Genomic DNA, 15,952 nt, shown 5'->3' with positions numbered 1-15,952 from the left:
CTATGCAGAGAAACTTTGTCTTGAAAAGAAAAAGGTTTTAAATTTACGCTTTTATTTTAATTGAGTGTTTTGCCTGCCTGTATGTGTGTGCCCCACCTGGTACCCTTGGAGTTCAGAACAGGGCATCCGATCACCGAGAACACGAGTTATGGATGTTGGAAGTGTCTATGTGGGTTCTGGGAACGGAACCCGGGTCCTCCATGAGAAGTGTTTGTAACCGCTGAGCCATTTCCCCAGCCCATGTGAGTTCCCTGATTTATATCGATTAAAGAACTGCGTAGAAAGTGAATTATGAATTTAAAGTTTCTGTGAGTTTCCAAGGATGATTGATTATAAGTTTACTCCAGCAGCTGTCAAAATAGTTTCTTCCTTAGAAAATGTATAGATGCAATAAAGAAAATTTAAAAAAAAGAATACACTTCTAAAACTTAGACTATTGTACTGAGATTGTTTCCCCAATCTGGGCACTTTCACTTTCACATCTACTGGAGACTAAACAGCGAATTCGTTCCTGCCCTCAGGTGTTCACCTACAAGCAGAGCACAATCACCCACCAAAAGGTGACGGCGATGCACCCCATGAATGAGGAGGGCGTGGACGACATGGCCTCCCTGGCCGAGCTCCATGGAGGCTCCATCATGTACAACTTATACCAGCGGTACAAGAGGAATCAAATATACGTAAGTTCCACCTGCGCTCAGTGTGCTCGCCCAACCTTCGTGAGCCCTAGTATCCATCCCCAGCACTCCACGCCCCATAAAAAGAGGCCCCTCAACTTGGAGTGGGTTTTTTTTTTTTACTTTCAAAAAATATTCCCTGACCTTTGAGCACCTCTCATTAATTTCTGAAAAATTGTGTTTTCTAAAGTTTTGCCAAGTTAGGAACTTGAGAGAAAAAAAAAATAGGTTCTCTGCAGTTTGAGATGGCTCACCCTCCTGCGTCTTGTGAAGCCACAGTATTGTGTCTTGTTGCTGAGTGTTCTTTTAAGCAAAGAAATCATATAGGATCCTTTGCCTTCCTCAATAAAGGACATACCAGTACCCCATCAAAGCTTCTTTATTATTTGTTTGAATTTTTCTGGTTTTGTGAATTTTTGTGGCCATTTCTGCCTCTAGGGTCCATCCTAGGGTGATTTTTGCCTTCATTTAAATTTACCTTTCTACGTTGCAGGGTTCCTCTTCCTGCTTTCAGTGGAGAAATGCAGATATAAAACCTTCGTGTGCATTTTTCCTCACTGCTTTCATGAAATGGGATTAAACCTGTATTATAAGTAATATGAAATATAGGTATGGAAAAGTAATATTTACAATTCGCCTTTTGGCTGCAGAGATGGTGCGGTCGTTAGAAGTGCATGCTGGTCTTTGAGAGGGCCTGATTTCAGTTCCTAGCATCCAGATCAGTCAGCTCACATGACTGACTGCCTATAACTCCAGTCTCATGAGGACTGATGCCCTCTTCTGGACTCAGTGGGCATCTGCACTGAGATGCACACATACTGAAATACAGAAACACACATATGCACATAATTAAAAATAAAATATTTATGCTGTATGGAGAGCTTGTGGAACCCCTAGTAGTGGAACCAGTATTTATCCCTAGTGCATGAACTTACTCTTTGGAGCCCATTCCCTGTGGAGGGATACCCTGTTCAGCCTAGATACAGGGGTGAGGACCTTGGTTCTGCCCCAAGTGATGTGACAAACTTTGTTAGTGGATGGGGGATGGGGGATGGGGTAGGGTGGGGAGAAGATGGGAGGAGTTCCGGGAGGATGGGAGAGAGAGGGAACTGGGATTGGTATGTAAAATAGATTATTTTTAAAATTAAAAATAATCTTAAGAAATTCATTCTGGAATAACTTTTTGAAATTGAAATACAGATATTGTCCTACCAGTCAGGATTAATTAATGTATCATCCCCTTTTCTGTCTGTTAGCAGGTTTTTTAAAAGTGAAAATGGAGACCACTGCTTATACATTTTTTTGTGTCAAGTTCAATTTCATATAGTTTTCTTTGAGAACTAACATAATGATACTATTGAAATTCTTGGACTCATAGTAAATTCTGTGCCGTAGGAGTTATGTTTAATGCTGCCAGTGTTTTTGGAATTCTGGTTATTGTAATGTTTTTTATTGTAATGATTTTGATCTCTGAATGGTGCTAGCAGAAGCATGTTTGGTCGTCAGTGTCTATGCTTAGGTGGAGGAGGGGGTGAGGTAGAGGAGAAACTAGACCTAATTTAATGCTCACTTTTCTTTAGTGTGAAGAAGGAAACGTTGGCCTTCTTTTACGCTTTGATAGTGTCATTTTTGTCAGGCTGACCCGCTGTTTGCTACACACTCTCATAGAGTGCCCTGCATAGAGGAACCCAGCTGCATCTCAGTCCCCTGACTGTGGCGCCTGCTGACTCCAAGTCTTCAGATTGCAGTGTGTTCCACATGCCCCTTCGGAGAGGTGGCATGTATGCAAGTTTGTGTAAACGTGGCCACGTCATTTCCATTTTACACATACAGCATGCGCATCCACCCTTTGGCTGTCAGCAGCGAGTTGACAGGCTAGGTTTTCTGATGGCTTATGTTGTCTTCTTTGACCCAAGGATGCTGCCCATCGCCTAGTGAGTGTACATTAAACATTTAAAAGGTAAATGCCATGCACATTAAAAAATAGCCTGTTTTAGCTGATGCAAGAACACGAAACAAACTTTTGATTGTGGTATGCCTCTTGCAGTTATTTCTGAACTCATGCTCTTCTGTCGTAAGAAAATCGACGGACATTCTTATTGCACATTTTCAATAGACAAGAAAGTAGGTCAGCTAGGAGAAGCAAAGCTGTCCCAGGGTCTTTTTCACCCTCTTTTCTCTGTTTATGATAATAGTTTTAAACCTAATTGCTAAATTGCCCAATAACTCTTTGAATAACATCTTGGTCCTCTTTTCTGATGTGAAGTTCTTCTTCATCATCTCTTTTGAGGGAAAAGTACATGATTTTTGTACACCAAACTTGAAGTTATAACTAGTCACTTATGCTCTAGTGCGCTTTCTTTTTGAGATGTGCTCGGTTGTATTATTGCCCATAAAGGGCACAGCATGCTTGGTCATTGCTGTACTCTTTGTGGGAGGTACAGTCCCTGTGAACTGGTCCAGTGGAATTAAAACTGCTCACTGTCAGAAGAGCCACCACTTCCCCTGAGTCCCAGCTCTGCACAATGCCTGTTTATACCTTAACACATTTAGGGGGATTCTTTGAATTTTGCTCAGAATGTTGTTTTAATGTTCTCTTTCTGAATGAACACAATGCCATACCTGTACTCAATCCAGACAGCTAATTTATCTGGTTACAATGGGTAGGCGTGATGGATAAAAGCCGTCTCACAAGCTGGAAGAAAGGTGTCTGCAGGGCCGCTCTGCTTTCCGGCGGCCCTAGGGGTGCCCACTTCCTGTTCATTCCCCTTGGTGGCAGAATTCGGTCACGTGCTGTTGTAGTTGGAGTCTGACTGGCATCTGAAGGGAATCCCCAGCTTCTAGAGCCATTCATGTTCCATTTCCCTTTCCTTTGGACACACAATTATTCTCTCTCTCTCTCTCTCTCTCTCTCTCTCTCTCTCTCTCTCTCTCTCTCTCTCCCTCTCCCTCCCTCCCTCCCCCCTCTCCCTCCCTCTCTCTCTGTCTGTCTCCCTCTCTCATCTCTCTTTCTATCTCTGTCTCATGAGGAAAGGTGACAGTTTCTAAGTCTCAGGATTAGATCAGAACCAGGGAGTCAGAGACAGCTCAGTCAGCGAAGTACCCACCCCATAAACACAAGGACCTGAGTCGACGTGCGAGTGTAAACAGCAGTGCCGGGTAGGAGAGCAGACACACGGGTCCCTGAGGAGTGACCCACAGCCAGCCCAACTGAGGCCGTGATCTCTGGGTCCTCAAAGACAGAGTGAAAAGTAATTTAGGAAGGCAGCTGACATCAGCCTCTGGCCTCCTGTACACACACACATGAGCATATGCACCTGACCATGTGCATGCACACCATAAATATACACCACATCAGCCTCTGGCCTCCTGTACATACACACATGAGCATGTGCCCCTGTCCATGTGCATGCACACCATAAATATACACCACATCAGCCTCTGGCCTCCTGTACACACACACATGAGCATATGCCCCTGTCCATGTGCATGCACACCATAAATATACACCACATCAGCCTCTGGCCTCCTGTACACACACACATGAGCATATGCCCCTGTCCATGTGCATGCACACCATAAATATACACCACATCAGCCTCTGGCCTCCTGTACACACACACATGAGCATATGCCCCTGTCCATGTGCATGCACACCATAAACATACACCACACAATTTCTCTTATAAAATTAAAACAAATCAAACCGGCAGAACCCCTGGTAATGTCCTAGCTGCATTCACAGTTGTTCGTACGTATGGAGTCCCATCACTGTGGACATATATAATCAGTTTCTGGGGGTGAGTGACTCTGTTTCTTTGGGGAGGAGCTGATGTTCTGCCTTCCACTAATAAAAAAGGGACTCTTTCTGTTAGGCCCCACTCATGTGAATATCCTGCCATGTGCTGTGGGACAATGGTCTGTACCCTGTCATTTGTATTTTAATAAAACGCTGTTTGGCCAGTAGCCAGGCAGGACGTATAGGTGGGGCAACCAGGCAGGAAGTAGAGTCAGGGCAATGAGAACAGGAGAATTCTGGGAAAAGGAAAGACACAGTCTGCAGTTGTCACCCAGCCGCAGAGGAAGCAAGATGAGAATCCCTCGCTGACAAAGGTACCAAGCCACGTGGCTAACACAGACAAGAATAATGGGTTAATGAAAGAATTAGTTAATAAGAAGCCTGAGCTAATAGGCCAACCAGTTTATAATTAATGTAGATCTCTGTGTATGTCTTCGGGACCAACGCCTGCCGGATTAAGCAGGACAGAAACCTCTCTCAACAGCCATGGCTTTCTGCTCTGAGTTGACAAGTTGGTGGCAGTAAGGACCACTTCCAGCAAAGACATCTGCTGCTCTCTGTTCACAAGGACTTTATCCAAAGAAAACTTCTTTTTCCTAGCATTTACCATTCACTGTGGAAAGAGGTAGCGAATATCTAATAAAAAGAAGAGAAGGTTTGAGAGTAGGCAAGTGAGAACCGAGCCCCACATTCTTCAGTGGCCCTTCAGGTCCACGTGGCTAATTTAATCTTTCAGAATTGCCCTTTCTTATAATTTGTTTTTGGGAAAGTCAGATACCATAGCCCTCTCTTTGTCATTGCTCTGAAACAGAACAATAGAAAGCTTCAGAAACATTAGCTGTTGTCTTTTCTTATCCAGCTTATTCGTCTCATACCAATGAGTTTTTATTTAGAAAACCCCAGCCTGGAACTTGGCACCGCATTCAGGAGCATTTGGAAGATGTCTAGAGCGTGTCTCTGGTCTCAGCTTGCAGTTTAGCAGGAAGGAAAACCCAAAACTTAACTGACAGCCTACACACTGAGCAACCGAAGATCCAATCTCACTGAGGGACAGCAGATACGAGAGTGATACAATCTTCTCGTGACCTGTGTCCCTTAACTCCTTGTGTGGGAGGGTGTAGCTCTGCCCAGTACTTGCCCTAGGTAGGGAGAAGGTGAACACTCTCCTGGTCACATCTGTAGACCCCCGGGCTCTGTCCTGCCTCTGGCATGCTTGGATCCATGACTCTCCCACAGCAGCTCCATTCTTCCTGACATGCCCATGTCACAGCCCAGCTTTAGACCCTAACACTGGGTTCCTTTGCAGGAACTCCAGACTCGTCTGTGTTGGGGGCTTCACCTCATTTGCCTTCCCATCCTCACCTGCTCTTCTCTGTCCCTCCTCCCTGTGGCCCTGGGTTCCACTCTGGAACTCCTTGACTAGTCCTTTGATAGGAGTGCAGGTGGGGGTCTGAGGAGGGCCTCCCCTCCTTGGTCTCATCCCTTCCCACCTTCTGATGAAAACTGGTAAATATCACACAAAGATGAAAGTTTTACGTGAGGGCTTCACTGAATTGGGAGAAAGTAGACCGTGGCTATAGAACCCGGTGTTTGCTGGGAAATTTTGGAAAATTAGCTGCGAAAGGCATCCAAGGTTAGAAAACTCTAAAACATTTGTTATCAGCTGAATAACTGTGTCTCTGGGGTATTCGGCAGTATCTGAAGACATTTTTAAATATTGTAGGTAAGTTGAGAAATGCTAAAGATCTCTAGCTACTAAATGCCCTTGGATGGTTCCTGCCAACCTGTAGGACAGCCTCTACCACAGGGGATGAACTGACCCCACTTGTCACAAGTGTGACACCCCACCCGCCATCATGCTGATCTGAAAAGTGTACAGTTGATGGTATAGAGTCCTCGTTACCCCTGTTAAAAGTTTATAGAAAGTGACTTTGCTGGACAGTTGATAAGGATCTGATCTTCCAGCCAAGAGTGTTGAGATGGAGATTTTAGATTTTAGCTTTTAGATTTTAGCATTGAGATGGAGGTAAGGCCTTGGGTGAGAAGCTGGAGAGAGAACGCAGGAAGGATTCCCAGCTTGTGAAGCCCTGGGGCTGGACAGCGCGACACCAACAGTCTTGGCTGCTCCTCACGGGCCAGAAAGGATTTGTGGCTTTTGGAGGCCTGTCCTAGTCATCCCTGGAGCCTGGATCATCTCAGATTGCCTAGTGTCTGAACAGTGTTGACTGGAGCGGGAGAGGTTCCCATGATTCTGGCAGGAAGCACTGTGTCCGAGTGCGGGTGGGAACTGCCAGGCTTGCTGGTCCGGCAGCTCTGCTTTCTGGCAGATGGAGGAGACACTCATCCCCTGACGGCAGTGGCTGTCAGTTCTGAGTTAGCTCTGTGGAGGAGACTCCCCTCCCACCAACTAAGGAGTGGCTCCAGACCACATCACTAGAGCTGCAGGGAACCTGCATTTATGGTGTTGAGGAGGGCCCAGAGGAGGCCGTTTTGCGTTCCGCCCAGCTCTTCTGTTAGTTTGTTGGTCTTGCAGAATAAACAGACGCAGAGATCGGAATCAAAGGAGCCAGTTGGGGAGTCAGACTGTGCCTACAGATACAGCTTTGTGAGCAGGGAAGATGTTCTACATACAGCTCACTTAGCTGTAGTTCTTTCAAAAATAGCCCTTCCTGGTTAGGGGGCCCTTTCTCCCCAGTATGTAAAGGTATGCGCTGTTCCTGAGTCACTTTTGAAGCTCACATCTAGGAAGAGAAATGCACTAACCGAGAGGTTTTGGCCAGTTAGTTACCTGTTGGCTTTAGCAGACACTCAGGGGCATGGCGTTGGCCTCTGGGAAAACCATGGGTGACGTGGCGATGGGCATATCCTGTGATGGAGGTTTCTGTTTGGGCACACCCTCATCAAAATTTGTGTTTCATCTCCACAAGCTGAATCTTCCCAAAGAAGTCCTTTCCGTTTGCTTCTGTCTGTTAGCAAAGCCAGAATCCACAATCTCCACGAATCACAAGTTTCAGGAGGACCTAGAGCTTGGACCGATTGTCCAGTCTGGCTTGTGCACACACCAGGAACACCCGTGTGGTGTGGCTTGTGAGGAGGCTCTTGTTTCCTGACTTTTTTATACCCCTCACTTGAAGTCAAGGTTTGTGTTACCAAGATGTAATTGTAACCATCTGGCTGGTTCTGAGTATTCCCAGCGTTTACCCCACCGGGCCCACGAGTCACCACCGTTCACGCCCGCACACAGTGGCAGCACCTGTGGCCACAGTTAGGACCTGTGTTTTTGCGAGGTTCCCCACATACCCTGATTCGCCTTTGGTTCGGATTCCTTTCAGCATGACAAGAACTTGAAACATAAGTTCATTCATAGGAAATGGAGACACTGAAAACTCTAAACCCGGTTACTGAGCTTCAGCTCTTGTGATGCTGGCATCTTTTTAAAAGCATTTTTAACATTTAACTTTTTGTTGTTCTTGTTGTTGTTGTTTAAAACTGTTTTCATTTTGTATAATCAGACCATGGCAAGTGGTTTTCTTATGTAGGACCGAGCAAAGAACACCCTTGAACAGAATGAAACAGAGTGAGTATGTGAGGCAGTGCGGGGAGAGGGAGCTGTTTGTAATGTATGTCCCCAGTAAGCCCGTATCGGGTTAGCCCTGCCCGCGTATCAGACTCTGTGCCGGGCTCCAGGGTTGCAGAATTCCTCTTGTTCACAGTAACTATCTGTTGAAAGATTGCGTAAGTGGAAGTCACTTAATTGATTGGTGAGGACAGACATTAGCAAGCCATGACTGCGGCTCAGGGCGGCAGTGGGTGTGCTGAAAACACGGAGTCTGGTGGGGAAGCATTGGGATGAGGAAGCGGCAGGGTGTTCCTCAGCCGAGGTGTTAGCTGCATGAGTTTGGAGTGTCTGAGGACATTTGGCTAAGGAGGAAAGTGGCTGTCGTGGCAGCATTTGGGTGTAGACAAAGTGTAAAATAGCTCGAGGCATTTATCCAGCGCAGGCCATTCAAAACACTGGAGCAAAGGCTGCACGTCGCTGGACAGCAAGGTGCCTGCGAGCGGGTGTGTGAGTTAATGAACGTCATTCAACTCATAAAAATGATGGCAGAAAATAGACATGAGTTTTGGAGAAACTCTGACAACAAAAATTTGGCTAACAGTAGAAAGCACCAGATCTGGTAGGAGGGTTGATGTCTTAGTCACAGAGAGTCAGAGAAGCAGAATCCAGTTCCTTAGTCATGTTGGCTGGTAAGAAAGTTGAATTCACTTTTAAAACATTATGTATTTTACTTATTTAATTTATCATGAGTTTCTTTCTGTATGTGTGTGTATGTGTTTGTGTTCATGCATGTACATGCCATCATGCATGTTCACACATGGAGGGCAGAGGAAGCTTGTGGGACCGTGGTGGATGGGGATCGAACACAGGTCATTAGGTTTGCTGGCAAGAGCCTTTTTTCCTGAGCCGACTTGTTGGCTCTAAAAGTCTGACTTTCTTTAAGATCGCTGAGTTGCATCTGGCTAGGTGTGGTGACATTGTCAAGGTGTGGTTCTGTGGGAGGAGATAGGTGCTCAGGAGAGCTTAGCCTTGTCCATGTTGGATTTGAGCCATCTGTTGGGCACCCACGGGAAGAGATGCAATAGTCCATTGAGTAATGGATCTCAAGCTGAAGTTAATGTCAGGTTAAGATTTAGAAAGTGAACCACTGGGACTGGAGAGATGGCTCAGCAGTTAGGAGCACTGCTGCTCTTCCAGAGGTCCTGAGTTCAATTCCCAGCAACCACATGGTGGCTCACAACTCTCTGTAATGAGATCTGGTGCCCTCTTCTGGCCTGCAAGCATTCGTGCAGGCAGAACACTGTATACATAAAAAAGAAAAAAAAAAAACAAATGCCCTATTGAACTAGGGTGACTGCAAGAGGAGATGGGGCAGTGGGGGTGGAAAATAAATCGAAAATAAGCTATTTCTATGTCTTCACAGCGTCTCCCTTCAGGAAAATACGCCCCCAGCACAAACTGTAGATAACCAGTTCCCCTGGTACATTACAGCCTGCTTGATCTCTGTTCAGCCTTGCAGAATCGCGAGGGAATAGGGTTGTTAGCAATGACAATAATAAACCCCTCTGACTCATGGAGCATTTCCATACAGTGATCATGTAAGTTACTGGAGGGGACCAGGCTCTAGCTGAGCAGAATCTTGGTCTAGAGATGTCAAGCCATGTATCAGGGAATGCAGCACTCGGGCCGAGGACCAGGTGTTTGGACATCTCCAGATCGCGCTGTCCCGATGAGTTGAGGGTACTCTGCTGTCCCACCAATAGTATGGCTACCTTCACGTCTATAGCTCAGTGCAGCTAAAGCCTGTGGGTCATACAAGATTTTTAATTATACTTGATTTTAATGTAAGATGGGGTATATTGTTCCTAGAGGTACTAAAAAACCAAGCCAGCGTGTGGAGTGAACATAACAGGCTACTCGATTTCCTTCCTTTGAAAATAAATACACTCCCTTTATCATTCTTAGATACAGGGCGCATCTGATACTAAACCACAAGAACAGTGACTCCACTCAATCTCAGTCAAAGGGCTGAGAAGTGAGATGCATGTCTGAAAGATAAAAACAAACACTTTATGAAGATACACCGCATGCATGGCGTTTTGATATACACGTATACTGTGAAATCAAATTAAAATTTTGATGAGCTAGATATAGGTACATTCTGTTTTCCCCAGCCCTGAACGGATGGATTTGGTGTTGAAGGAACACCATTGAGTTTCTCCTAGCATTTTGGGCAACACGTGCAGTGGCTGTTCCGAATTATTAGAGTGGGCAAGGAAGCATATTTTTCAATGTGAGTTATGTGGAACCTTTCTGGCGAGAAAGTTTACATGCTTCAAAATAGGATGTGTTTTCGATTTCCGAACAGCCATAAAAATGACTATGTTGTTTAGTGTTGTGGAATTTGGAATCCAACTTGCAGAAACTGGCACCTGCGTGTGTCCAGCCTTAAGCTGCAGAGTCATTGTGGCCATTTTGGGAGCAGCGATAATACCTTTTTATAGAGCGCAGAAAGATCAAAGCTTGCATCCAGTGCTGCTTCACAGCTGCTAGGGTCTCTTCCAGGGCTGTGCCTTCCGCCCCACTTGGTACCATCTGCCAGCCCGGCCTATTCTCCCTCCACCTGCTGTTTCCCTGAGCTGCCTGTCGCATTTCTCTTGTTACTTACTGACCCCTCTAAAGGTACAGCCTGTATTTTAGAGACAAAAATCACTTTTGCAAAGGGTGGTATCCTTAACTGGGGGGCTGTCTTTGACCCTAATTATTTTGGCTATGTTTCAAACACTGTAACTTATTATTTGGGTAGACTATTGTAAACCATTACTCTGATGGCCATTCCAGAATATCCGTCCGTGGTGAGGCTCAGAAGTGTGCTTTGGCACCTTCATTGGCACAGGCCCTTAAGGTTTACCAGTAAGGATGCTTCTGTGGGCTGAAGCCATTGTTCTGAGATTGCTGTCACATATCACTGAATGGTGGGGAAGATACCTGAGAAATGATCCGGGCAGTTTGGTCATTACATGGACATCAATGGGTGTGCTAACACAGAGTGAGAACATTATGAAGCCTCTCTTGTACATACAGCCCATTCCTTGACCCAAGTATTATGTAGCTGGGTAGGACTTGGGCTGTTATATGGCCTTTTCAGGGGTGGGATGGAGAGGGGGAGACTGGATTATGGAGGAAGGGCTTGTGGAAATTGAATTGAAGTATGGTGAGGCCCCGAGTAAGGCAGTCTCTTGGATGGATTCTAGATCTAAGTCAAATAGTATGTAGGGCAGGGACAGAACTGAGCTAAGCTCTGTATGTTGGTGGTGGAGACCACAGCTATTAATCCACAGCATGGCATCTGTCAAAACCTGATTGCCATCCTTACCCCTACTCGCCCACCAAGGAACTGTAGAGGCATCGTCTTCCTGTCTGTGCTGTCCAGTGCCAGCCAACAGATGTCAAAGTGGCGGCCTCTGCTTGCATAGATGGAAAGGTCTTGTTTAGCAACTAAAGGCTGGTGATATGCATATAGCCCTCTTTGCCTGGTGTCTTAGTTACTGGTCTATTGCTGTGAAGAGACAACATGGCCAAGGCGACCCCTAGAAAGCATTTAAATGGGACTTGCTTGCAGCTTCGCAGGATTAGTCCATTGTCATCATGCAGGGGTGCTGTGTAGGTAGGTGGTCATGCTGCTGGAGAAGTACCTGAGAGCTTTGCATCCTAATCTGCAGGCAACACGCACAGAGGTGCGGAGCGGGAGGGAGTTAGGAAAGAGATCTTAAGAGAGACAGAGACTGGGTCTGTTGTGGGTTGTTGATGGAAGCTGCTTGTTTATTCCTCGTTGCCCTGACCCAAAATAATTACACAGAAACTATATTAATTACAATATTGTTTGTCCAGTAGCATATTGCTAGCTAGCTCTTATATCTTAAATGGGTACTTAAATTAACCCATTTCTATTATTTTATAGAGAAGTATTTTGTATACTTCTATTATTTTTTATTTTTATTTTTTTTAACTTCTATTATTTTATATGAACCACGAGGCTTGTGGTTTACCAGCAAGTTTTTGGCTAGCAGCTCGCATCTTTCTCCTCCTACGGCTACATGGCGTCTCCCTGACTCTGCCTCCTCTAACTGCTTGGAATCCCCGCCTTGCCCTATTCTGTGCTGCAATAGACCCAAAGCTGCTTCTTTATTAACCAATGGTATTCACAGCATACAGAGGGGAACCCCACATCAGTGGGCTTTTGAAACCTCAAAGCCTACCCCTAATAACACACCTCCTCCCGTAAGGACACACCCACTCCAACAAGGCCACACCTCCTACTCCTTCTAAACAGTTTAACAACTAGGGACTAAGCGTACAAATACATGAGCTTATGGGGGGGTTCATTCTCTTTCAAACCACCACACCTAGGATCATGAAACGTCAGCTGAAGTTGTTCTGAAAAATGTAGGCTTACTTGTCATCTAAAATGCTATGACGAAGAAGGTTGGCATGGTGCCACACATCTATCATGCTAGCACATGGGAAGCGGAGGTGGGAGAATGAGGCCAGCCTGAGCTACAGGAGAACTTGTATCTTAAAAGATAAATAACAAAAGTTCCTATGGCAAGGGTAAAGTTTTTGTGTGCTTGGAATCTTTTGAAGTCGAGGTACAGTATTGATAATGATACGAAAACAGTCAAACTCTCTCACTCCTGTTGGAAGAGCTGTATCCACCCCGCACGCTAAAAGGGGTACGAGACGTTTGTTTGTCAACACTGGGGACCAAACCCAATCCTCTAACCTGTCAAGCAAGTGCTCCACCACTGAACTACATCCCCCAGCGCCAACTGCTCGGTGTTTAGCAATCAGGGACAGCTCCACCTGATATCATTTACCCAACAGGGAGATGTGTCCCAGGCCTTATTAGGGCAGGAAAATTCAACTGTTGGGCTGGGTGAAAGCTGTAAAATATGAAAGAGCCTGGAGTTGAAGGCCGACACAGACCTTAGAGTAGGCCACCTCTACGGCTCGTGCAGATTTACTCGTAATTGACCTTAAAAGGTACAAAGGTGGTTGATTTTTGTGGCACTGTAGATCAAACTCAGGACTTCATACTGCTAAGCAAGGGTCCGTCTCTGAGTTACGACCCCAGCCACAAAAGGCGAGATGTTTTAAACATACTAAAATGTAAATCATTTTGAAAACCTGTATTTGAGTTGTCACGTTGTCTTATATCTAAAATGGCAAGTAAAAGAAGAGCTTAGTGTGGTGTCACCCGTTTTCTGGACTCTGTGCTAACACTCTTTGGTGGCAGACCACCTACGGCCCCCACACCATCCCTCTGACGTAGCCTGTCATTCCACAGGCCACCACCTATGGCGCCATTCTCCAGTGTAGCCCTGGGGCCAGGCCTGGGATGATTTCAGCACAGATTGGCAGGTACCATCTCCCTTGTCCACTGGGGACATCGTATTTGTGGACTCAGAGCTTGGGTGAAAATAAAACTCCTCAGGGCTATGTTAAATCAGCTACGAACCCGTGTTTGAGGACACAAGGGCACATGCCGTAGCCTTCAGAAGTTTCCTTCCAGATTGTGGAAAACCAAGATTCTGGGGCAAGAATACCTCTCAGCCATGTTTATATAAATTTGAAATTCTCAGTAGTCTGTAAGAATAAGAAACCTTGTTTCTTCCTGCCAGCTCACTAAGCAGGTGGTAACTGAGCAGAGCACCCTCCCCATCAGGGTGGTTTTAGGAATGTGTATGGTCACTAGAGCTGCTGTGGACATTAGCCAGTTAGTCTTTTCCTTAAAACCACAGCAGCTCCAATGGCTTTGTCTTCTGCCTGCATCACGGGCTCTGGAGAACCTTGATTAAGGTGATTATTGGCATCCATGGCTTCCTCCCTCCTGAAAGGTGGTGCCTTCATGAAGGAGTCTTTAGATGTTTCTAGAATGGTGTTAGTGACCTTCAGGTCGTGGGCTAGCTGTAAATACTGGCCCTGGGTGGTAGTGGCCATGTCAGTGGGGAAAGCAATCACAGTGCTTTTCGTGTAGTTTGGCAAGGGTGGCCACTGAGATACACCACAAATTTTTGATCTCTGCAGACTGCTTTTGAATAGAACAGCTGTTGCCAGAAGTACCTAGCTTCCTCTGACCCCGGGAAGCACTGTCATTGGGTAGGGACAGCATGTAGACCTGGTCTGTGGATAGCCAGAGCCAGCACAGTTGCCAGACTGATCACTGAAAACTATTTCATTGGGCAAGTCCAGTCTGATTTACTGCAACAAAAGAAATGAGTGGCAAGACCGTGGCTGCTGTCTTTAGCGTTGCTAAGGAAAGCCATTGTGTCTCCTTCTGCATAGCAACCATGTCATCCATGCTGTCAGAATGAGCCGCATCCCGAAGGATGCTGCGTGATTTAGAGGAGAGCGTGGCTTTGAGACCATAGCAGAAATAAGCTCTTTGTTTTTAAGCAAGCTTGCAAAAAAGAGGACCTAGAATTGCTGATAGTTTTAGAGTTTTAGAAATAAGGGTGGGGATGGGAAGAGGGGGGTGCCTGCTGTTCAAGGAAGAGGTCTCAGGTTCAGATCCCCAGCACCAACATAAAAGACGGTGCAGTGGCCGTTATCTTAACTCTACTCCTGGGGCAAAGGATTCCTGGAGCTCACCGTTGGGCAGCCCTGCTGAGTCACTGAGCTCAAGGTTCACTAATAGATCTGGTCTCAAAACTAAGATGGGGTTGGGGAATGGTGCAGTGGTTAAGAGCACTTGTTACACTTCTAGAGGAATACAGACACACAGTTTTTTAAAGTAAAAGAAATATAAGGTAGGGAGCAATTGAGGAAGATACTGGTATCACCCTCTCTCTGACCTTCAGAGGTATACGTGAAGGGAGGGAAAAGGGGAAGTACGGAGGGAGGGGTGGAGGGTGAGTAGACAGAATTTTGCAACATCATACAAATTTTAGGAATAGACATATAAAATAATTAAGACATGATGTAGCATTTAAAAAAAAAAAACAGTTTCTTTAATGACAGGTCTACAACCTTGCACCACATTCAGTGAATCAGATGTGGTGATCTGCTTAATGCCGTGCCTATGGCTATTGTGTTCTACCTGTCCCAGGCCAACTCGTGTGTCCATCTAAGCCGCCATGTTGATGGAATGTAGCTGCTGCGCTGTTGACTCGCTTTCTAAAGACTGATGACATTGACTGTTGCCCTCTGTTGAGGTGAGCGAAGAAGTATCTCACAATGGAAACGTGAGTGCTTTTGGTTGATAGTTAACAATTAAAAACAGCACTGACAGGGTAGAGAGAGGACAGACTCACAAAAGGGAGATAAGGACCAAGCACTCAGAGCCTCAAGTATCCCCACATAGAGAGCTAACAAGAGAGAAGGGACCAGAATGCCTGTGGCCTGAGAAGCCCTTTTCCTCCCACAGCGGGAGGAGTGGCTTCTGTTTTTCTTTCTGGCTAAATTTTCCCTACAGAGGTGTGATAAAGAAAAATGGACTTTCAGGGGATTCCTGTTTCCCCTGAAAGTGGAATATTATTTTAAGGTGTGTTACAGTTGTTTATTCTGTGTAATATTTGTTTAATGCTGCAAAGATAAGTTGCATTCTTCTAGGTTGTATTTGTTTAACTCTGTGAAGCTGTGAGTCTTTGCCTGTCTGAAACACCTGATTGGTCTAATAAAGAGCTGCATGGCCAATAGCGAGGCAGGAGGAAGGATAGATGGGGCTGGCAAACGGAGTGTAAATCGGAGGAGAAATCTGGACTAAGAACAGAAGGAGTGAGAGAAAAGGAGGCGAGAATGAGGGACACACCTGGGGCAAGAAGCCAGGCAGACACCAGGCAGACACACTAAAGAAGTAGTGAAAGTGAGTATACAAAAGTGAGAAAAGGAAAGGCCCAGAGGCAAAAGATAGATGCG

General features: G+C 45.7%; 1 protein-coding gene and 1 non-coding gene across 2 annotated transcripts in view; one reads left to right on the top strand and one right to left on the bottom strand.

Annotated features, from left to right (window-relative positions):
• Myo10 (myosin X) overlaps nt 1–15,952 on the top strand; it is a 201,753-nt gene that overhangs the window by 88,960 nt on the left and 96,841 nt on the right. The window contains exon 3 of the mRNA XM_038321829.2: nt 522–680. Coding sequence (XP_038177757.1) covers nt 522–680 — 159 coding nt within the window. The remainder of the gene's footprint in view (nt 1–521; nt 681–15,952) is intronic.
• Nucleotides 9,885–10,075, bottom strand: LOC119810979. The gene has a single exon (XR_005284902.1). It is a non-coding gene; the product is annotated as a U2 spliceosomal RNA (small nuclear RNA).

This window comes from Arvicola amphibius, chromosome 3, assembly GCF_903992535.2.
Source record: "Arvicola amphibius chromosome 3, mArvAmp1.2, whole genome shotgun sequence".
NCBI lineage: Eukaryota > Metazoa > Chordata > Mammalia > Rodentia > Cricetidae > Arvicola > Arvicola amphibius.
The sequence above is the reverse complement of the archived record's forward strand: the minus strand, read 5'-3'. Positions and strand labels throughout refer to the sequence as shown.